General features: G+C 49.2%; 1 protein-coding gene across 6 annotated transcripts; it reads left to right on the forward strand.

Moving 5' to 3' along the window:
* The first annotated feature begins 192 nt into the window (after positions 1-192).
* On the forward strand, positions 193-20,633 carry TBC1D20 (TBC1 domain family member 20). 6 transcript variants are annotated; one of them, XM_028735553.2, is made up of 9 exons: positions 1,407-1,606; positions 3,309-3,357; positions 6,237-6,422; positions 7,030-7,110; positions 8,691-8,877; positions 11,964-12,065; positions 12,537-12,678; positions 15,156-15,265; positions 16,536-20,633. In XM_028735553.2, the coding sequence occupies exons 1-9, from the start codon at positions 1,529-1,531 to the stop codon at positions 16,792-16,794; spliced, it is 1,194 nt and encodes a 397-aa protein (XP_028591386.2). In that variant the 5' UTR covers positions 1,407-1,528; the 3' UTR covers positions 16,795-20,633. The 6 variants fall into 6 exon arrangements, with proteins under 6 accessions (XP_028591387.2, XP_077785561.1, XP_028591386.2 ...); XM_028735550.2 differs by having other exon boundaries at positions 1,413-1,606; positions 15,081-15,265; XM_028735551.2 differs by having other exon boundaries at positions 1,431-1,606; positions 3,292-3,357; positions 15,081-15,265.
* The last annotated feature ends 1,048 nt before the right edge of the window (positions 20,634-21,681 follow it).

Here is a 21,681-nt window from a genome sequence, read left to right on the forward strand (position 1 = left end):
TGCCTCACTTCCGCCCTCGGGGCGAGGGAAGCCTTTCGTTCCGCCTCGCTCGTGGCAACGCGCAAACCGCTCCGGGTGGAAACGAACGAATGATTTTTTTAAAAAAAAAAGCTCGCAGAGCGCCCCCTGCCGGCGCGGCTGCGGAAATGGCGACGTTCGCTGTTTCGATAACGGGCGCTCATTGCAAGTCGAGGGCGCTTTGCAGGGAATTTACAGGTCACTTTCTTCCTTGCAAAACTTCGGGTTCGTGGTGCAGGTCGACACTGGTTGCGCAATCTGGTTTTGCCTGCATGCGATTGAATCCCACCCGCCAAAAACAGCAGCAGCCGGGAAGCGCTCAGAAACAGGTGCAGTTTTTTAAAGAGTACTGTTATTTATATTTATTTTACAGTTAAATACAATCAGAACAAAGCTCAAAAGCGGAGCAGCAGGCACCCTCTGGACACACACTCGCCAGCTGCAATACAGGCATGCTTTGAGTTATTCACTTGAAAGTGAGTTGACCACAACTTGGCCATGCATAGACATCAAACCCACCCATCCGCTCCAGCAAAGTGCAAATTCCTCCTCCATCTCTTCCTCCAAACTGCATGCCCATCCATTGCATGAATTATGGATGAATTATCTGATGCAGTCTCTCCCGATCCTTTCCATTCATCCACTACGAGCAAATGTTTCTTGGCTGGGTTTAGCAGCAGCATGCGTGTAAGATTAGGTAATCACAGGGTGCTCAGTCCTTAAGGCACGGTTTCTTAGGCAATTTAGATTTCATGTATCTCCTGCATATTTCTCTGATCATCCACGTGACGTCGTCCTCATCCACCGCCCCCCCCGATTTAATTCAGATTTTTCTGATCTGCGCAGAATGTGTCAAGTAAAAAATAAACACAAGATCACACGCTGTCCAGCTGTGGGCACAGCATTAGGCACTTTAGCCTAATGGTTGCCATCAATTTGAGTTGAATTAATTTTATAATGAAATGATTTTAGAATGTTGTACTGTTTTATTGTTGTTAGTCGCTCTGAGCCCGGCTTCGGCTGGGGAAGGCGGGATATAAATAAAATTTATTATTATTATTATTATTATTATTATTATTAGGTGGGCATTGTGGTTCTTTAAATGTGTGCCAGCACATTATAAAATGGGCAGTGCTAAAAGGCTCTTTGGTTGGCAGCTTACACAGAAAAGACTGCGTTTGCTCCCCTACACTTTCTATCTCTATGTTCAACCTCCGAACCCTTTGCGTGCCGCTCTAGCCTTTCCCTGCGACATCTATGGTAAAGCCGCTGCGCCATCGAGCACAGAAACAGAGCAGTGAGAGGAAAGCGGGTGCGACGCATGCGCGGTGGGCGCTGTTTACTCCTCTCCGGCGTGCGCTCGAGGCGCGGCGGTTGGCGGCGGCGGCGGTGACGTCTTTGGCAGGCGCCAGCCGAGGCGGGCAAGAAGCGAGAAGTGGGCGGAGCCTCGGGAGGGAGGAGTAAGGGAAGAGGGGAAAAAGAGACACGAAGCCGGAGAGGCCCGGCCGGGATGCTCCTCGGAGGCGCCCAGAGACCATGGCCCTCCGGAGGCCGCCGCCGCCGCCGCCGCACGACAACGGGAGGCGAGGTACGCGGGCCGCTCGGCCGGCGGGGGTGCGAGGCCCTCGGCCGCCTTGACCGCCGGGCGCCTGAGGGGGGAAAGGGAGGCCTTGGCTCCGCTGAGGGGCGACGCGGCCCTGAGGGAGAAGGGGCGGAGCGGAGAGGAGGCCACGCCCCGTCCCCCTCGCTCAGGAGGCAGGAGCCAATCGGAGGGGGCCGTTCCGGGGGTGGGCGGGGCGACGGGTGACGCTTCCTCCCCTCGCTTCTCCGAAGTGTCAGGCAGAAGTCGAACAGGTGAAGCAACTGCGACTCCCGCCATCTGGTTCCCTGTGTAGTTTATTTAATTATTTGGGGGGGGGGGGAGGCAGATTATTCCAAAGCACTACAGTGGGAGGCCCCTTAAATAGGGGTGGGAGCATAGCTGTCAACTTTAAGATTTGAAAATAAGGGATCAGCAGCCTCACCTGTCCTGGGGACAGTCTACGGCAGTGTTTTTCAACCTTTTTGGGCAAAGGCACACTTGTTTCATGAAAAAAATCACGAGGCACACCACCATTAGAAAATGTTAAAAAATTTAACTCTGTGCCTATATTGACTATATATAAAGTAATTATCTTGAATAGGAATCAAATAAACACAAAGAAAGTATTTTATAATTACTTTATTATGAAATAGTAAGTAAACAGAAATATGAAAAATTATAAAATACTTTATTTTTAAATCTTTCGAATTTTTCAATTTTTCCCACGGCACACCAGGCAACATCTCGCGGCACACTAGTGTCCCGCGGAACAGTGGTTGAAAAACACTGGTCTACGGGATATCTAACAATCTGGGATAGCAGCAGGAAGCAGCAGGAAACTGCGCTGAAATAAGGGAATTTCCCGCAAAAAAAGGGAAGGTTGACAGCTATGGGAGGGAGGAAGCTGCTCCCCGCCCCCCCCCCCCCGGCAGTGCTGAGACAGGTGTGTGTTCAAACCGTTTCCCTTCCAGTGCAAAAGTGAAGTAGGTGGGGCGGGCTTCCCTCAGGAGGGTTAGGACCCATCTGCAGGGACACTGCGGAGAAAGTGTTCTACCTCTTTCTGATACGTGCATACTTTCACTTAACAAATTTATAAAAAGGCACAGGGACCCCTGACCATTAGGTCCAGTCGTGGCCGACTCTGGGGTTGCGGCACTCATCTCGCTTTATTGGCTGAGGGAGCCGGCATACAGCTTCTGGGTCATGTGGCCAGCATGACTAAGCCGCTTCTGGCGAACCAGAGCAGCGCACGGAAATGCCGTTTACCTTCCCACTGGAGCGGGACCTATTTATCGACTTGCACTTTGACGTGCTTTTGAACTGCTAGGTTGGCAGGAGCAGGGACCAAGCAACGGGAGCTCAGTGAGGATTCGAACCGCTGACCTTCTGATTGGCAGGTCCTAGGCTCTGTGGTTTAACCCACAGCGCCACCCGCGTCCCTTTAACAAAATTTAGGTACTGTTTTATTGTAAAACCTGTAAGCAGTTTACAAGAAGTGTTGGAATAAAAGCAAATAAAACGTTTATAAATGATTAAAATTAGCAGTAAAAGAAATTGAAACACAGCAGTTGCCTGGTGAGGGCTGGAATGCTCTTGGTCTAAGAGCTAACCTAGAAGTGGGGAACCTTGAGCTCAGGAGCCAGGTGCAGCCGTTTCTACCTTTCATTCATTTCATTTATTGGACTTATTAGACACTTGTCGCCCAAAGGTCTCCAAGCAACTTGCAGCAGAAAAAAGATATGCAACATATAATAAAGGTAAAGGTACCCCTGCCTGTACGGGCCAGTCCTGACAGACTCTAGGGTTGTGCGCCCATCTCACTCAAGAGGCCGGGGGCCAGCGCTGTCCGGAGACACTTCCGGGTCACGTGGCCAGCGTGATATCGCTGCTCTGGCGAGCCAGAGCCGCACATGGAAACACCGTTTACCTTCCCGCCAGTAAGCGGTCCCTATTTATCTACTTGCACCCGGGGGTGCTTTCGAACTGCTAGGTGGGCAGGCGCTGGGACCGAACAACGGGAGCGCACCCCGCCGCGGGGATTCGAACCGCCAACCTTTCGATCGGCAAGCCCTAGGTGCTGAGGCTTTTACCCACAGCACCACCCGCGTCCCATATAATACTATGGGACTTTCCCCAGGACACACACCCTTCACCAGCCCTGCTTTGCAGCCTCCTTTTTGTCTGGCTAGAATGTGCTGTTAAACTCTGATTGAGAGGGATATGCATAGAAAAAGCTTGCTGTACAAAAGCAAAATTAGGATTCTTTGCTGCACCTACATTTGCTTCTGGCCCCACCTACCACTGCCCTAGAAGCAATGTGGCCCTCATAGAGAGCCAGTGTGGTGCAGTGGTTAAGAGCGGTAGTCTCGTAATCTGGGTAACCGGGTTCGCGTCTCCGCTCCTCCACATGCAGCTGCTGGGTGACCTTGGGCCAGTCACACTTCTCTGAAGTCTCTCAGCCCCACTCACCTCACAGAGTGTTTGTTGTGGGGGAGGAAGGGAAAGGAGAATGTTAGCCGCTTTGAGACTCCTTAAAGGGAGTGAAAGGCGGGATATCAAATCCAAACTCTTCTTCTTCTTCTTCATAAGGAAAAATATCCCACACCTAACAGAATTATTCCTTTTAGGCAGATAGGTTTTTAGCCACCCTCCTGCATGTATGCAATCCATTTCACTGTTGCCTGTGCCACTGCGGGGCTTCTTTTGGGGGAGAAACAGTCCTTTATTCCACTCATACATCTTCACTAAAGTCGTGTGTGTGCAAAACAGAGTTGTCTCGGCTACTGCCGTCCTTGGGAACCAGAGCACTGAGGACCTTCCATTCCACTGTCATGACACCTGTGCAAATTAGCAATAAGGAGGATAGAGTGAAAGAGAAAGAAACCAGGGTCAATTTTTATTTAGACTGTGAGTCAAGTAGAAAGAAATCCTTCTTCTGTTTGCTCGTCTTGCTTATTTTGGGATGATTTCTGTCAAGTGGCATGTAGCTTTCCAAGTTCCAGCATTGTGTTGTGTAGAAACTCAGCACTCATGAAATTTCCTGCCAAAACAACCTTCTGTATGCGGCTGGAAACGCAGAAGAGTTACACACTGCATAGCAAAGTTTTTAAGGCACTGTTGCAAACTGCAGGGGGTTGTGTAATTGGGTGTGTGTGTGAGGGTTTTTGGTGCCCTCCTTTTGGGTCATTTGTTGTCTTGCAAAACTATCCAGAGTGACAAGTTGCCTTGCCAAGTTAGAGCCCTTCAAATCAGCTCCCATCTGAATTCTAAGAGTGGGTGTTAAGGATGCAAATTGCACAGTCTTATGAAAGAGGCTTTTAAATGCAAACTGGTCATGCTTCCACATATTTGGCTCCCTGAGGTTGTTGCTGCTCCCCCACCCCCCACTGTCCTTCTTGCACTGGAGAAGTATATGAACATAAAACAAAGCAGCTGATTATCACCAGCTTTTTCTGGTGGCTCTGGTCCAGATGTGTAGCAGTGTTCACAATGAAACTGCAAAAGGTTTAGATCTTTGGGGGCTTGTTGTATTGTGCCCAATGCATTTAGCCTGCTGCTTTGCATAACAGTCAGATATCCTTAAAAGGTTATACTGGATCATGTGCTTGCTTTGTGCTTGCCTTATTACTGCTGGCAGCCCAGCCAGATGGGTGGGGTATAAATAATAACATTATTATTATTATTAAAGGTAAAGGTACCCCTGCCCGTACGGGCCAGTCTTGACAGACTCTGGGGTTGTGTGCCCATCTCACTTAAGAGGCCAGGGGCCAGCGCTGTCCGGAGACACTTCCGGGTCACGTGGCCAGCGTGACAAAGCTGCATCTGGCGAGCCAGCGCAGCACATGGAAACACCGTTTACCTTCCCGCCAGTAAGCGGTCCCTATTTATCTACTTGCACCCGGGGGTGCTTTCGAACTGCTAGGTTGGCAGGCGCTGGGACCGAGCAACGGGAGTGCACCCCGCCGCGGGGATTCGAACCACCGACCTTTCGATCGGCAAGCCCTAGGCGCTGAGGCTTTTACCCACAGCGCCACCCGCGTCCCCATTATTATTATTAACCTTTGCATTAAAAACAAATTGGCTGGTTTTTAGCAACAGTCAAGTACCAAGTGCTACTGACGCAGGTGTTGCTTAGTTTGTGATTCAGTGGAATGAGGTTACGTGTCTGTGTTGGTGTGAAGAAAGCTTTCTGTGATGCAACACTTTCTGGTGTGATTCTGTTGAGATGGAGACTGACGGTCAGATCTTTTGAGTGTGCAATGCCAAATTGTGTACAATACTAAACTGAAAGGGAAAAAAGTGTCCTATGTGGCAATTGAGCAGTTCTGTCTTTCAGAGCATTAAGCTAAAAATTCCATAAATGAAACATCAACTAGCCTGCGACATTTGCATTGGCCCATCTGATGTTTGTTGTGTCACCATTGCCTTTTGGTCAACTATTTGGTTTCTTCTTAAACAAGTTTATTAACTACACTGTAGAAAACACTCTGCTGATTTGGTGGGTTGGCCAGTGTGATCTAGCGCCCCACTTTCCCCATCTTGTAAATAAATTATTGTCCCCTTTTGAGGCCACAATCATTAGCAGGCGAAACTGCTGTTAAGGCTGGTTTGAATTTGATTTTTGTTTCTCTCGCAGACTGTGATTCCAAGAAAAAAAGGAAAGAAGCAGAGATCTACCAGGCCCTGAGCAGCGAGCCTGTGGATGTTGCTGCACTCAGGCGCATGGCTATCAGCGAAGGGGGGCTTCTGATGGATGAGATCCGCTGCAGGGTGTGGCCAAAGCTGCTTAATGTGAACACAGAGGACCTGCCACCTCCGCCAGGTGAAGCCACATAACTCTTGCAATCTGGGGAAAGACTCTGGGAACCTTTGAGCTTGAGTGTGGGGTTAATTACTCAAAGCACAGTTTGCATTTTGGTTTTACAGTATTTATTTATTTATGTAATTGGAGAGCTGTCTTCCATTAACATGGCTTTTAGTATTCACACAGAGTTGTTCCGTGGCTTCACCCTCTTGCATATTTAATGCTATTAAAAAGCAGATCCAGGAATGGTTTAGAATAAAAATAAATAAATCCAGGAGTCCAGTAAAACTCCTTTTAGCTGCAGCCCCCACAAATGGCAGCAAATCCATTTGGAAGTGCAGCTGCTGGTGTCTGGTGCAATTAGCAGGTGAAGAGAAGCCTGTTGAAATGGCATTGCAATATGTGCTACCCTTAAGACTGATGTTTCCCTGGTGCTCAGAACCTGTGTTGTTAGTGTCCCATTGCATAGATCAAACCATGTTTTGAACATTGATGAGTACTTGTTAATAGGTATTCAGTTTCAGTTTTTATGGCTGTATTAAACACACTTCCCTCCTTAGTTCCTTGGGGCTGGTCCTCCTTTTGTGACTACTGTGGATCTGTGACACTCTTCTGTCCCTCCTAGGTGAGGAACTCCGGGAGGACAACAAAGATTACCAGCAAGTGTTGCTGGATGTGAGGCGATCTCTCCGACGCTTTCCTCCAGGTACAAGAAGCACTCTCTGCTTCCAGCTGTGGGGTCTCTGCAGAAATCCCTTGGGTTGAAAGAAGAGATGACAGAGAATTTCATTTGGCCTGCATTTCTAGTGAAATGACCTAATTTACACCTCCCACACTTACACGGAGATTAAAATACAATCATCCTTTGGGATTTCACACTTCTCTGATTGCTTGGCTCAGAAAAAAAAGTATTTATGAAATGTATGCAATGACATAGTGTTTTGCAGCAAAACGTACATTGAAATATTAATTTAGTTATGAATTTCCACACATATTTTGCTTTAAGAAATTCTCAGATAAATGTGGAAATGGGACAGAACAGATTTAGGAATAAATACATGGAAAGTTGGCATGAGCTGGGAATAGACTGAACCATCTACTGAACCCTAGTAGAAAAGCATGATGCCTGAACTAGTTTAAGTTGATAGCTTAGACATGCTGCTTGCGATATTGTTGCCCTAGCAACACCCCAGTGGCCCAGAACAAGTGAGTCTTGAGGGAGGTCCTCTGTTTCTTTATCTGCGCTTGTGTTTTCACTCCCTACCAATGGGTGATGCTGCTGTATGCTTCATTTAGCTGTTGCTTGCCTCCGACCATGGTATTCTTCAGCCTGCAATGAAAGAGCTGGTGACTCTTAATGTGCTAAGCTGAGTCACTTTGCCAGCAGATCCAGTTCAGAGAGAACTTCTCCGTGCAGAGAGAAGCTTCCTCTTCTGTTTGCCACTGGCAATCCTGCTGGTATTTCATTGTTCAGGAAAGGGTCCTGTGTACTACCAGAGGGTGCTCATGTTTGCAGAATATCAACCCAGTATATTTGTAGCTGGAAAGTTTGGAGCCTGACTGCACAAGTGTAAACTACTCCCTTCTCTTGCACTGGAACAATTAGCCAATTGAAGGGTGTTGCGTTTTAAACTGTCTCAAGCCAGCTAAACACATGAAAATATGACCTTGGCTTGTGCCAAGTAATGTCATAGGTCCATCTAGCCTAGGCCCTGACTGTCTTTGGCGGCAGCTCTTCAAGATCACAGCAGGATCTTTTTCCCCCAAGTCCTGCTGCCGCCTAAGTTCCTGAAGATGCAGCTGAAGGAACCAAACACCGAGTCTCCCTCTGAGCACCAGTGATATTTTGATATTCAATGAAGCTGCGAGACTTGTGATTAAAATAAGAGATAAATTGCCTGGGAAATTATCAGATTTAATGCTTGAACCAAGGGATGCCCACCTTCAGATAGAGATGCTGTAAAACTGCTATTACCAGGTTTTCTTGCAGAGATACAGTGACTGGTTAACTGCTTTATGCTTGTAGTGCAGACTTACTGAGCTTCTGCTATTGAGTTTGGCCATGCGGGACTGCACACTGTATGCACAAGAAAGTAATGGGGCTGAGGAGGTAATTAACCCCCATCGTTAAATCCAGGAATCCCTTAATGATTCTGCCTTTGGATCTATGTGTCTTCAGCTGGCAGGAGACAAGAGAGACAGGCAGCTGAAGTAACTCGTGTCACTGGGATGCAGGATGTTCTCAACTGCCAACTCTCTGAACCCTTCTTGTTGCTCTCCCTGCAGGGATGCCAGATGAGCAGAGGGAGGGGCTGCAGGAAGAGCTGATTGACAGCATCCTGCAGGTCTTGCAGCGCAACCCACAGCTTCACTACTACCAAGGCTACCACGACATCGTGGTCACCTTTCTGCTTGTGGTTGGAGAGAGACTGGCAACGACCCTCGTGGAAAAGCTTTCAACCCATCACCTCAGGTACTCTTGTCTGCGTTAGAGAGCACCCCTGGCTGCGGAGCCGGAAAGGAGTCATGGAGCAGGCTCCCGGGTTGCTGCGCAGTGGCGAATTCACATGGCGACCCACCTGGGTTCCAGGAATAGGTTAGCGGTGGCTGTTAGGTCCCTGCTGCAGAATGGTGCCTCTGCCTTTAACAAGGAGTGAGCCAGAAAGAAAAGTCCACACAGTGAAAACGAGGATGCTCAAGTTGCTCCTTGAGAGCCAGTGTGGTGTAGTGGTTAAGAGCGGTAGTCTCATAATCTGGGAAACCGGGTTCGAGTCTCCGCTCCTCCACATGCAGCTGCTGGGTGACCTTGGGCCAGTCACACTTATTTGAAGTCTCTCAGCCCCACTCACCTCACAGAGTGTTTGTTGTGGGGGAGGAAGGGAAAGGAGAATGTTAGCCGCTTTGAGACTCCTTAAAGGGAGTGAAAGGCGGGATATCAAATCCAAACTCTTCTTCTTCTTACCTTGGAACCCCCAGATCTCCAACTTTCTCTCTCTGAGCCAGGGGTCTGCAACCTTTTTCATGGGCCAGTCCACTCTCCTTCAGAACTTGGGGGGGGGGGGGGACTATATTTTGGGGGGGGGGGGAAAGAAGAACTAATTCCAATGCCTCACAAATAACCCAGAGATGCATTTTAAATAAAAGCAGACATTCTACTCATGTAAAAACACGTTGATTCCCAGACCGTCTGCAGACCAGATTGAGAAGGCGATTGGGCCGGATGGGGCCGCATCTGGCCCATGGGCCTTAGTTTGCCTACCCCTGCTCTGAGCACATCCAACGGGATTTACATAGGAAGCTCCCTTATATTGAGTCAGACCATTGGTCTACCTAGCTTGGTGTTGCCTACATTGACTGGTAGCTGCTCTCTATGCTTTCAGGCAGGGAACATGCCCAGCCTTACCTGCAAACGCCAGGGATTGAACCTGGCACCTTTTTGCATGCAAAACATGTTCTCTAACACTAAGCTCTGGCCCTTCCCATTAAGTGTCTTTCCTGCCACAGTGGGTCCTAAAGCCTTTGTACTGTGCATCAGCCTCCCGCTAAGGGAGCTGGGGTTGGTTCTTGAGTGGAGCTGCCTAGTGCCTGTGTTCTTTCCACTTCCCGCTGTTTGGGTTTGCAGCCTCCCAACCTCCCAATGAGGGTTAAAAGGGACGCGGGTGGCACTGTGGTCTAAACCACAGAGCCTAGGGCTTGCCGATCAGAAGGTCGGTGGTTTGAATCCCCGCGACGGGGTGAGCTCCCGTTGCTCGGTCCCTGCTCCTGCCAACCTAGCAGTTTGAAAGCATGTCAAAGTGCAAGTAGATAAATAGGTACTGCTCTGGCAGGAAGGTAAACGGCGTTTCCGTGCGCTGCTCTGGTTCGCCAGAAGCGGCTTAGTCTTGCTGGCCACATGACCCAGAAGCTGTCTGCAGACAAACGCCAGCTCCCTTGGCTTATGGAGTGAGATGAGCGGGCAACCCCAGAGTCGTCCACGACTGGACCTAATGGTCAGGGGTACCTTTACCTTTAATGACAGTTAAACGTCCCCTACCTCCTGACTGTTAGCTTGCTCAGTTGGAGGAGGGACATGCAGGCCCTTCTGAAGGGAGAAGTCCAATTCCCCTCCTCTCTGAACCACATTCTCTGCATGTCACCCAGGCTTATTAAAAAAATTAAAGGGTGGGTTTCAACATTGTGCTATTACAAACGTTCCATCTGTGCAAGCGTATTAGGTTGCCAGATGGAATGACTCCCCCTTCCCCCCGTTCTGGGGTTTCTGCCACCCACTCCAGGGCCAAAGGTAGAATGGGCAAGGAGAAGGAAGCCCCACTGTGCAAGCAAAAGCCCTTACAGAGGGCTTCCACTGATGGGTTTCTTGGGTGAATCCCACCCAAAGATTCAACACCTCCTTCCTGCACTTCCACTGGGCTTCTGTAATAGAGATGGTTGAAACCCAGGTCCTTGGCTATAGACGTTGCACCTGTCCTCGTTGTTCTAGGACTGTGCTACCTAAAGTTCCCGGAACTAGTCTGCCCGGGAATCAGCATTGTGTTGCTTTTGCTGTTGCTTCTTGATGTAGATTAGAAAACGTTCTGCTGCACTTTGATAAGGCGGTGGTAGTTCTGCCCAACCCAGTGAAAAAGCGCAGTGGGGAAGGGACTGGATGGATTAAAATCTTCTGGGTAGAAGTAAGAGGACATAATCTATTCTGATCTTATTGTAACTGCAATACAAACAGAGTTGCAATACGCACAATAGAACAGTCTTAAAAGAGGACAAAGAAAAAATGTATTTCACTGTACTGTGGGATGGCAGGTGCAGTTATAAGGGAGGCTGATGAATGCCTGATGCTTTGCTGCTGCTGTTTCCCAATTTCCATCCATTGTTATCTTGTTTGCAATGGGAGGGACTGGGCAGCTCTGAGAGATAAGTATTCCAGTCCCAAACAAAAGCCAGGCCAGCCTCCTGCAGAGAAATCACTCTCACACCCTTTCTAAATACTAACTAGAAATTGAGGCAAAGGTTGAAGGAGTGTGTTAAATCTACAGAGCCTGCTGGGAGAGAGGGTTGTGTTCCCCAGATTCTTCTCAGGACCAGTGTCTAGACCCACAGTCTGCTTTCAGTCTGTGTCGAAGCAATTGTGGCATTCACAGTGCACCAAGCCCCTTGTGAGCATAGTTTTCTCAAGAACATAAAGTGTGTTGTTATTTTCCAAAAGCAAGCCATGACTTTGGACCCACGCCTTCAGGGTTTCTGCATGTTTTTCTGCTGGAGTCCTGGTGACTTTCCTTTTCTAAAATAGAAAAATTGGACCTGCATGGTCACTTGTGTTTCTCTGTCGCAACAGCCTCTCTTGTGTTCAGGTTTGTACACTTGCACGCCGTATACTGCGAGCGAGCCTCTGGCTGTTGGAACCAAAAAGTATCCCATCTCCATGAGCCAAAGCTATTCCCACTTCCCTGGGCATTTGGGTATCTCTTGGCTTCTGGTCTGCTTTGCACCGTTTGCTGTCTGTGATAAACAAGAGAGCGTTTGCTTCACGCTGCCTTGGCTGACCAGACCTCCTTTGCCTGGCAGGGATTTTATGGACCCGACAATGGACAACACCAAGCACATCTTAAACTACCTGATGCCCATTATAGACCAGGTGAATCCAGAATTGCACGACTTCATGCAGAGGTAGGTAGAAGTGCTGCACTTTCATTTTTTTAAAAAATGCATGCAACTGAAGGTTAACTCTAGGAAGTCCTCCTTTACTGCTTCCTAGCATGACTGAGCAGTGCCTTTTTCAGCGCCCCTCTCGAGAAGCAAAACTTGGAGAATTTGGTGATGCAGTTAGTGGCTTCTAGGCCTTCTGTGTCCATATTCCTTTGTATTCTCTGAGAAATAGAATTGGAAGCGACCTTGAAGTGGGACATCCAAAAGCATTTCTGATAGGCAGACACCTGTTCAGTCTTGGCAGCCTCCAAGGAAGAAGATGTCACAAGGCTCTTTTGATAGCTTGTCCCTTCCTGAATTGCTGCTGAATCCCATGCCATAGCATGAGAACAGCCATCCCAGATGCAACTTGCAACCGGGGGGGGGGGTGGTTGAGCAAACGGGATGCTTTACCTTGACCCTTTTGTTTCTTTGCTCCTCTTTTTTGCACAGAGCTGAAGTGGGGACCATTTTTGCTCTCAGCTGGCTGATCACCTGGTTTGGACACGTGCTGTCTGACTTCAGACACGTCGTGCGGTTGTACGACTTCTTCCTGGCATGCCACCCGCTAATGCCAATCTACTTTGCAGCAGTGGTAGGTGTCGCTCACTTCAGCAGTGGAACATGAACCAAACCAGGCTGTGCTTTTTGCTTCCCGCCCCCTTTAAAATGATTTAAGGTGCATAAAGCTGCAAGAAACAGCTTTGCTGCTTAGCGGCTGCTTCGCCTTCAGCATAGAGTTCCAGTTGCAAACCTTCCATCAAGAAAACAAGCTTGAGTCTGTAGCAGAGAGTACCTGCTTCTCCTCCTTGCGTTAAGCTATAATAATAATAATTTCTTATTTATACCCCACCCATGAGTCTCCCCAGCCACTCTGGGCGGCTCCCAATCGAGTGTTAAAAACAATACAACGTTAAATATTAAAAACTTCCCTAAACAGGGCTGCCTTCAGATGTCTTTTAAGGTTAGGATAGCTGCTTATTTCCTTCACATCTGAAGGGAGAGTGTTCCACAGGGTGGGCGCCACTACCGAGAAGGCCCTCTGTCTGGTTCCCTGTAACCTTATTTCCCGCAGTGAGGGAACTGTCAGAAGGTCCTCGGCGCTGGATCAGCACCAACACTTTGAATTGTGCTCAGAAACGTACTGGGAGTCAATGTAGGTCTTTCAGGACCGGTGTTATGTGGTCTTGGCGGCCGCTCCCAGACACCAGTCTAGCTGCCGCATTCTGGATTAATTGCAGTTTCCAGGTCACCTTCAAAGGTAGCCCCATGTAGAGCGCATCACAGTAGTCCAAGTGGGAGATAACTAGAGCATATTATTATTATTATTATTATTATTATTATTATTATTACCATCATCATCATCAGTTTTGCTGTGCTTGGGCAGAGAAGTTTCACAGAAAACGTTGCCAGCAGTCCATACCATAGGGATGGGAAATATTCTGCATGTTGTAGAGGAAGGCTGCTGTTTGTCAGAGGACGATGGATCATTACTTGGGACCTATCCATAAAGTCAAGGGCGAGCTGCTGCTGTGGAGCCATGAGTGCTTGTGCTCTCTTTATCCTGGCAACTCTCACATGCAGCAGCAGCAGCACGAGGGCTGCATCTGGTTGCCCGGAGGTAATTTTGACTTGCCACAGTTCATGGAGTCATATAATTTTTGGAAGACACCCCAAGGGGCATCTAGGCCAACCCCCCTGCAATGCAGGAAAATTGTAAGGGAGACACATGGACTGCGTTTCACTTGCTATTTCCAAAGAAACCAAACTACAAACGAGGGCATACCCAAAGGGTTTAGAGTGGAACGCTCCTTGCAGCATCCTTTGGCAGGGACCTTTTCCTTTTTTTTAAAAAAAATGGAATTTTATTTACAACATAACATAACCCCCCCCGCCTCCCCACTACAGAAATCCACCCTCATTATACAGTGAGCATAACATACAACAATACAGACAACCAAATAAAAGACTTCTTTTATCCTGTATCTGGCCTCCTTATTTACTTCTTATAAGCTGTTTCCTTTATGAATAATTATTAAGATTTTTCTAATTATAACTTAAATATCTACAAAGTCTCCTGCAGACATTAATCGAAACATGTCCAGGTATGTATTTTAGGGCACAGTTTTGTGAAGTATTCTCTGCGTTTCCCCCATGCTTTTTGAAACTCTTGTCACATGAGATCACAGGTGGCAGGGACCTTTTGAACCCTTGGCGATGGTAGCCCTGTGACAGGGAAGTGTTGGAGCCATGCGCCACCTAAGCTGAGTTGTAATAATAATAATTTTTATTTAAACCCCGCCCTCCCCAGCCAAGGCCGGGCTCAGGGCGGCTAACAAGCAATAATAAAAACAAGTTGAATGAATACAACTTAAAAACAAGATTAAAATGCAACATTAAATATTGAAACATTAAAATGCAGCCTCATCACAGGAGGAGAAAGGAAAAAGAGAAAAGAAAGAGGAGGAGGGAATCAAATTGGCTCCAAGCCAAAGGCCAGGTGGAACAACTCTGTCTTACAGGCGCTGCGGAAAGAAATCAGATCCTACAGGGCCCTGGTCTCATGAGACAGAGCGTTCCACCAGGCCGGAGCCAGTGTTGAAAAGGCCCTGGCTCTGGTTGAAGCTAATCTAACTCCCTTAGGGCCCGGGACCACTAGGGTGTTGCTGTTTTATGGACCTTGAGGCTCTCCGTGGGGCATACCGTGAGAGGTGGTCTCGTAGGTACGAGGGTCCTAGGCCGTGAAGGGCTTGAAAGGTCAAAACCAGCACCTTAAGCCTGACCCTGTACTCCACCGGGAGCCAGTGCAGCTGGAAAAGCACTGGGTGAATATGCTCCCATGGCAGAGACCCTGTGAGGAGCCTCGCTGCAGCATTCTGCACCCGTTGGAGTTTCTGGGACAGCTTCAAGGGCAGCCCCACGTAGAGCAAATTACAGTAGTCAAGCCTGGAGGTGACCATTGCATGGATCACTGAGTTGCTGCTTGCTTCTCTGCAGATCGTGCTCCATCGCGCACCGGAGGTTCTCGCCTGCGAGTGTGACATGGCCTCCGTCCACCATCTTTTATCGCAGATCCCACAAGACCTTCCGTACGAGACCCTGATCAGTCGAGCTGGAGACCTCTTCGTTCAGTTTCCACCATCGGAACTTGCCCGGGAGGCTGCTCAGCAGCAAGCCGAAAGGTGGGTAATGACCGCCTTTAGTTGGGGCGTTAGTGGAGATGTAGCGCAACATACTCCTCCTGGGGTCGTTTGTCCACCTTGGGTCCCCACCCTGTGCTCCGCTCTCACACGAGGCTCCTAGAAGCTGTCAGCATGCAACAGCGGCCACACTTCGGGAACGGCTTCGACTGGCCGGCTAAACCAGGTGAGGGTAGCCGATGGGTCTCAAACCCTCAGTGAGTTAGGGATATCCCTGCATGTGAAGACAGGCTCTGGTGGATTGGGCGAGACCAGTCATGGGTCCAGCAGTCAAAAAGGCAGTTTCTGCACATGCTGGCCAAACTACCAGCAGTACTGAGGAATTCAGAAAGAAGCAGAGATTTCTCCTCCGTGTGCCAAAAAGGCAACCCACTCTCTGCCTTTAAAACTTCAGTTTGAGGGAAAGTAGCTTGCCCTTTCAGCAGTTGAGTTTTCACTCGGTAGCTGCTTATGTCGTCTGCTGCAGCAGAAAAAAAGGAGCAAGAAACCCGTGAGAGCTCCACTATCCTCTTCTGAGCATCTCAAATATCCGTTGTCCCTTTTGCCTGTTGTGTAAGATAAGGTCACTCAAGGTTTCTACAAGTGCCGTCTCCTGGCTCTGATAACAGCTGCAGGCCGGTTTGATCGCCTGCTGGCTGTGGGTCTCAGATGTTGCCTGTGTAGACAGAATGGGGCTGGCTGCTTGTTTCTAGGTATCCATGTGAGTTCAGCAAGCAAGGTCATTTCAGGAGTTCAGGCAACTCTGATCTGCTCTTCCGTTTCCTCGTCTGAGGTGGACTGATCCCTAGGAAGTGAGCTTCCTGCCCATATCCTTTTAAGAGAACCAAACCTGAGAATTTTAACTCCTGGTAAAGTTGCTAGTTTCCAAGATCCGGAAAACACAACTGACTTCAGGGGTGCTTTCCACATTTATTGTGATACCCTGAGCCAGTGTGGTGTAGTGGTTAAGAATGGTAGACTCGTAATCTGGGGAACTGGGTTCGCGTCTCTGCTCCTCCACATGCAGCTGCTGGGTGACCTTGGGCTAGTCATACTTCTCTGAAGTCTCTCAGCCCCACTCACCTCACAGAGTGTTTGTTGTGGGGGAGGAAGGGAAAGGAGAATGTGAGCCGCTTTGAGACTCCTTCGGGTAGTGATAAAGCGGGATATCAAATCCAAACTCCTCCTCCTCCTTCTCCACAGCAGGAGAACCATATCCTGCCTGGCTGCTTGGGATGACGTGCCCTGCCTCTGTTTCCTTCTTCCCCTACAGGACGGCTGCTTCCACCTTCAAAGACTTTGAGCTGGCTTCGGCCCAGCAGCGGCCCGACACGGTTCTCCGGCAGCGCTTCAGAGAGCGGCTCCGCGCGGAGGAGCGGGCAAAGATGCTCTTGGCAACGAAACCAAGGACCAACCGCTTTGTCAAGCTGGCAGTCATGGGGCTGACGGTGGCGCTGGGCGCGGCAGCTTTGGCTGTGGTGAAGAGCGCGCTCGAGTGGGCACCCAAATTCGAACTCCAGATATTTCCCTGAGAGTCGAGGAGGAAGTTCCCAGCTTACCGTGTCCTGCTTGGTGCACCGGGCATAGGCAGCCATGTCTGCAGAAGGCAAATTGGGTTTTGGAAACCCCTGCTCTCCTTCCTCCCCCCCTCCTGCAACCTGCCTTACTAATTCAAGCCCCCCAGGCCTGGACCTGCAGTCATCCTGCTCTCACCTCCTCTTCGTCGTCCTCCCGGAGCATCCAGAGCCTCTGGGGAACCTCTTTCGGAACAAGGGAAGTGGCTGCCTTGGCTGCTACAAGGCTAAAGAACCTCATTTTTTGCTGTGCTTCCTGCCCTGTTCCTGGGCCTGTAGCCTGTGTAGCACTTGAGAGAAGTTCCATTCTTCCCTCCGGGTCTTTGGCAAAATGGGAGAGGAAGAAACAGAAGAATATTTTCAGGGACGGTACTGGTTCTCCAATATTAACTGAGATGGAGTGAGGGGAGATGAGTCTGGGCCCAGCCGTTCAGAGGTGTCCTCCCCTCCTTTCCCTCTCACCTATTTAGTTGCCTGCATTCCTAGATGTGGAACTGAAGAGGCAGTTTCCGACAAGTTAAAACACTGGGAATCTGCTTGTTTTTGCTTTTGAGGTCTGCAGCAGATTGGCTCACGTTATCTCTCTCGACTGCGAAGCCTGCAGCAGGGGTTGCAAGCATATGAACATGTTTCATCTCGGAGGCCATGTAGCTGTCACCCAGCCACCCACAGCACAGGTATTTCTCTCAGCCAGGCCCGAGTAGGAAATTCTGCGTCTGGCGCATGAGGAGTTACTCCTTGGAACGTGGTCCATTATGGCTTTCAGGGTTATTTCTGTTGCTACCATCTTGCAAAATCAATAGCAGCAGTTTCCGTTAATGATCTTTCCGTTAAGGGAGAGATCTTCCTGTTGTGAAATTTCGCCCTGCTGCAGGAGCAACGTAGCTGATGTGAGGAGAAAAGTGCTTTAAAAGATCTGAGCCACTAACAGAAATAGACGTACTGTCATGCACGAAGGGTTTTCCAGAAACTGTCCACTCAATCCAAAGTCCCAGGCACTCCATAGATAACCCCCCATGCACCTCTACCTCCTTCCTCTGCTAATAAACCCTCACAAGTGTCCTTACCTGATTTACACAGCTGAGTCCTTTTTCCCTGATGGCAATTATGTATTCAGTCACCTGTAAAACTACCTTCTCAGTCGGCCAAGCATTACTGTGGAGGGCGAAGGAAAGTCCAAACCAAGGACCCAACTGCTTGGTCAAACTGGCAGCCCTGAGGCTGATGGTAATGCTGCGTTCGCCAACTTTGTCACGTTTGAGCAGACAGCAGAGCACTCGGGACCTGTGGCCTTTTGCTATCTGCTGCAATGAACTCATTCCAACAGCGACGGAAGCCCAGGTTGCTCCCTCTACCCCGGAAGATGAGCAGACTTGGCCCTTCAAAAGGAGCAGCTCCCAGAGGACACCACAGTGCCTGGAGCCCTTAACGACACGGTAGCAAGGCCTAGAGCTAACCAGTGCATGCATTTGTTTTGCTTTTAAGAGTGCTGGATTCTGCTGTGCATTGGGATTTGCAGTCACCGGAAAGACAGGGGGCAGAAAAACAGAGAGACCTCCTTTTCCCTGTTTTGCCTGCTGGGAATATCTTCTCACCAAGCCGAGAACTGACCCCGGAAGGACACATTGCTGCCTCTCTATTTGGATTGTGCTTCCTGCAACCAAGTCATTCAGCTATTGGTGTCTTTTGGGGGGGGGAGCTTCTCCAGTGGGGCAGTGCCGTTCAGCTTGGGTGGGAGGCAGATCAACCTGCCACCCATTGGTTGTGGGCCTTGTGGTATCAGGAAGCCATGGGCGTGGGGATACCAGCATGTCCCACCAGCAACAGTGAAAAGCAGGGAAGGGAAAGTGTCATCTTTGTCCCCGGTTGCCAATGCAGTGCTCTCCAGATGTTAAACTACAGCTCCCATCATCCCTGAGGAAGTTGGGAGTGCAGTACCTGAAATATCCACATTGGCTACGCCTTTCTCAAGTGGCCACAGTGTGGATCGTAGCATTCCTCTGAAAGAGCAGGGGCTTGAATGATTGACACCTGCCGCAAGGGCTGGGGCTTTTCGTTACCGGACGGTGTGGGATGGAAGAAACACGTGAAGCATTATTTTACTAAGCACTTTATGAAAATCAAGGCTAAAAGAGGAAGACTTAGAAGGAGGCCTACTTATCCCTTGTGGGTTTTCTTCTTGCCTTAGCAGGAAATGGTTTCCTAGCAGGTTCAGACACTTTCCATTTGAGGTGTATATGAGACCTGTGGAAGCTGCATCTGCAGCCTGAACGAGGCTGGATGCAGCCTTGGCCCGAAGCTGTTCCGTGTTAGTCAGGCAGCAGAATGCAGGAAAAGGTTTAAGACAGGCACCCTCTTCCCTCTGCTCCTTGTGGCAATGATGGGCTGACTTCTGGTTTATTAAAATGGAAGAGTCATTTCCCCTCCCTCTCACATGAGCTACCACCAGATATAGATATGTATTAAAACCCCCAAATTTCAGCAGGTCTAGAATCTGCGGAAACGAAACTTCGTGCAGCAGTGGCGAGGGGAAGCTTTGTTTCATGATCAGCATTCACCAGCTTTTTAAGCTGAAAGCACACAAAACCAGCTGATTACAATTAGCAGAATCCGCTAGTAAAGTGAGACTGCAGCAGCTTTGAATGCTCTCATATGCAAGATAATATTCTCTGTGTGTTGAAAACTAGCCTGTCAGGGGAAGGGGTTCAGCCTAGTTTTTCCCCACCCCCCACATGTGCTTTTTTTCTGCCTGCGGGGAGGACATCGCCTGAAGCCTGGAGTGATAACTGTAAGGCAAGCTTTGCCACTTGATTTAGCTGAAAGTATAAACTGACCCTTATTATCCCAGAGGGAAGAGCAGTACAAGTGAGCGCAAACACTTTGCTCTCCGTTGACTGCAATGAAGGGAGAAACTCATGCATCAAGAATAAACCACATGGAAGACCATCATGTATGTGAAGCCACGGGAGGTGGGACTAACCTTTTATCTCCATCCTTTTAGCTGTGCAGAGACAAGAGTTAAGCCCCAGGCTGACTCTTCCCTCTGATGTGCATTGCTGCAGGCTGGTGAATTCGACAGCCACATAACTCTGCCTTTGTGTCTCCTGCAAAGTCGCCGACTCTGCTTGCGGTAACTGTTGGAACTCGTGCCGAAGCAGGTGGCCACCATGAATGCATTTGGTGACACGCTACAGTTCTGCCAGGTTCCCTAAAGCAGAGTGTCCCTTGGACTTTGGGGACTGAACCATTACTGTAGCCTGCCTGCTAACACTAGGAAACCACCGAGCAGCCTGTTGCATTTTGCAACTAGCCAGGCTTGTAGGGCGGCCTGCTGGTCTACGCAGTTGCAGACCAGTAGCAAAACCAGGTGGTTTAAGTGACACCCAACTGGGCCACTTTGCATAGACTAGCAGGCTACCTTTGTTGGTGCTCCTTCACGACTCGTGCAGGCCTCCCTGTTGCCAACCCGCAATAGATACGGCAACAGGTGTGTCAAAAAAAGGGAGCACTTTCTGAAGGGGAGAGGCAGCTGGAAGAAGAAACAGCTGCTGCAGTTACAAGCTGCAATGCCAGACGTCCTGGGTCAAAATCATGGCCAGGGAGATGCCCGCCAACTCAAAGCCACCTTCCGTGGGGAAATCGGTTATTTCTTTCCTCGTGCATAGGCGTTCTCTGATGAAGTTGCTACTCTGTATAAAGATTATACATATGTATGTAAAATGCAGATTTGTACAAGGCTTGTAATTGTGTAAAAAAATACCCCAACAACCAAATAAACACTATACCCACTTACTAAACAGATGCGTTTGCAGCACTGCGTTTCCTCCTCTTCCCTGACCCACTTTGACTCGTTTTATCTGCTTGCTAGTCTCTGGTATATGGGACGCAGGTGGGGCTGTGGGTTAAACCACAGAGCCTAGGGCTTGCCGATCAGAAGGTCGGCGGTTTGAATCCCTGCGACGGGGTGCGCTCCTGTTGCTCGGTCCCTGCTCCTGCCAACCTAGCAGTTCGAAAGCACATCAAAGTGCAAGTAGATAAATAGGTACCACTCTGGCGGGAAGGTAAACGGCGTTTCCGTGCGCTGCTCTGGTTCGCCAGAAGCGGCTTAGTCCTGCTGGCCACATGACCCGGAAGCTGTACGCCGGCTCCCTCGGCCAGTAAAGCGAGATGAGCGCCGCAACCCCAGAGTCGTCCGCAACTGGACTGAACGGTCAGGGGTCCCTTTACCTTTACCATCTGGTATGTAATACCAGTTCCTGGGGAGAGCCCTGCTGTCCCCTCTGAGCTTCCTTTATGCATCTGTTCAGCCACTGCGAGAATTAGGGGAGTCCCCTTTGGCCTGATCCCACAGGCGGCGTTCTCCCAATGAGCTTGTTTGGAACGGCTTCTGCATGTGACGGAACAAGTCATCATCTGCTTTTCATGGGGTTGACCCCGCGATGTATAATAAGGCTGCCCTAAGCAGCAGTTGCTTTGTACAATCTCTGCCTGGAGGCAGGCCTATGTGGATTAGCCCTCCCTGCTTTTTAAAAAGTCTGCTCTCCCTTTTCTAGCAGCAGCCGGTCAGATGCCTTAAATACTCCACCTTCAGTCAACGGGATCCACTGCTTGTCTGACTCACATGATGTTTCAGAATTATTTCAGAGAAGCAAAAGATTCTTCAGAGCTGGGAAAGCCAGAGAGAAAGATCTGGAATGTGATCATCTGCCCACACAAAGGTGGTCTTTCAAAAATAGCTGTTTTAGAACAGTGCTGATAGCACTTCAGTTTTTATTTCCAGGTTTGCAGTCAAAGGTTTTTTAATTGCCCCAGACCAAACACTTACATAGGTGCGAGTCAGCAGAT

This window comes from Podarcis muralis, chromosome 5, assembly GCF_964188315.1.
Source record: "Podarcis muralis chromosome 5, rPodMur119.hap1.1, whole genome shotgun sequence".
Taxonomy (NCBI): Eukaryota; Metazoa; Chordata; class Lepidosauria; order Squamata; family Lacertidae; genus Podarcis; species Podarcis muralis.

Excerpts from the sequence above, each read along its gene's own strand:
- TBC1D20 (XM_028735550.2), top strand. The coding sequence starts at position 1,529 with ATGCTCCTCGGAGGCGCCCAGAGACCATGGCCCTCCGGAGGCCGCCGC. Across the intron at positions 1,607-3,308 it reads GCACGACAACGGGAGGCGAG|GTCTCCAAGCAACTTGCAGC; the intron begins GTACGCGGGCCG and ends TGTCGCCCAAAG. Across the intron at positions 3,358-6,236 it reads ATATGCAACATATAATAAAG|ACTGTGATTCCAAGAAAAAA; the intron begins GTAAAGGTACCC and ends TTTCTCTCGCAG.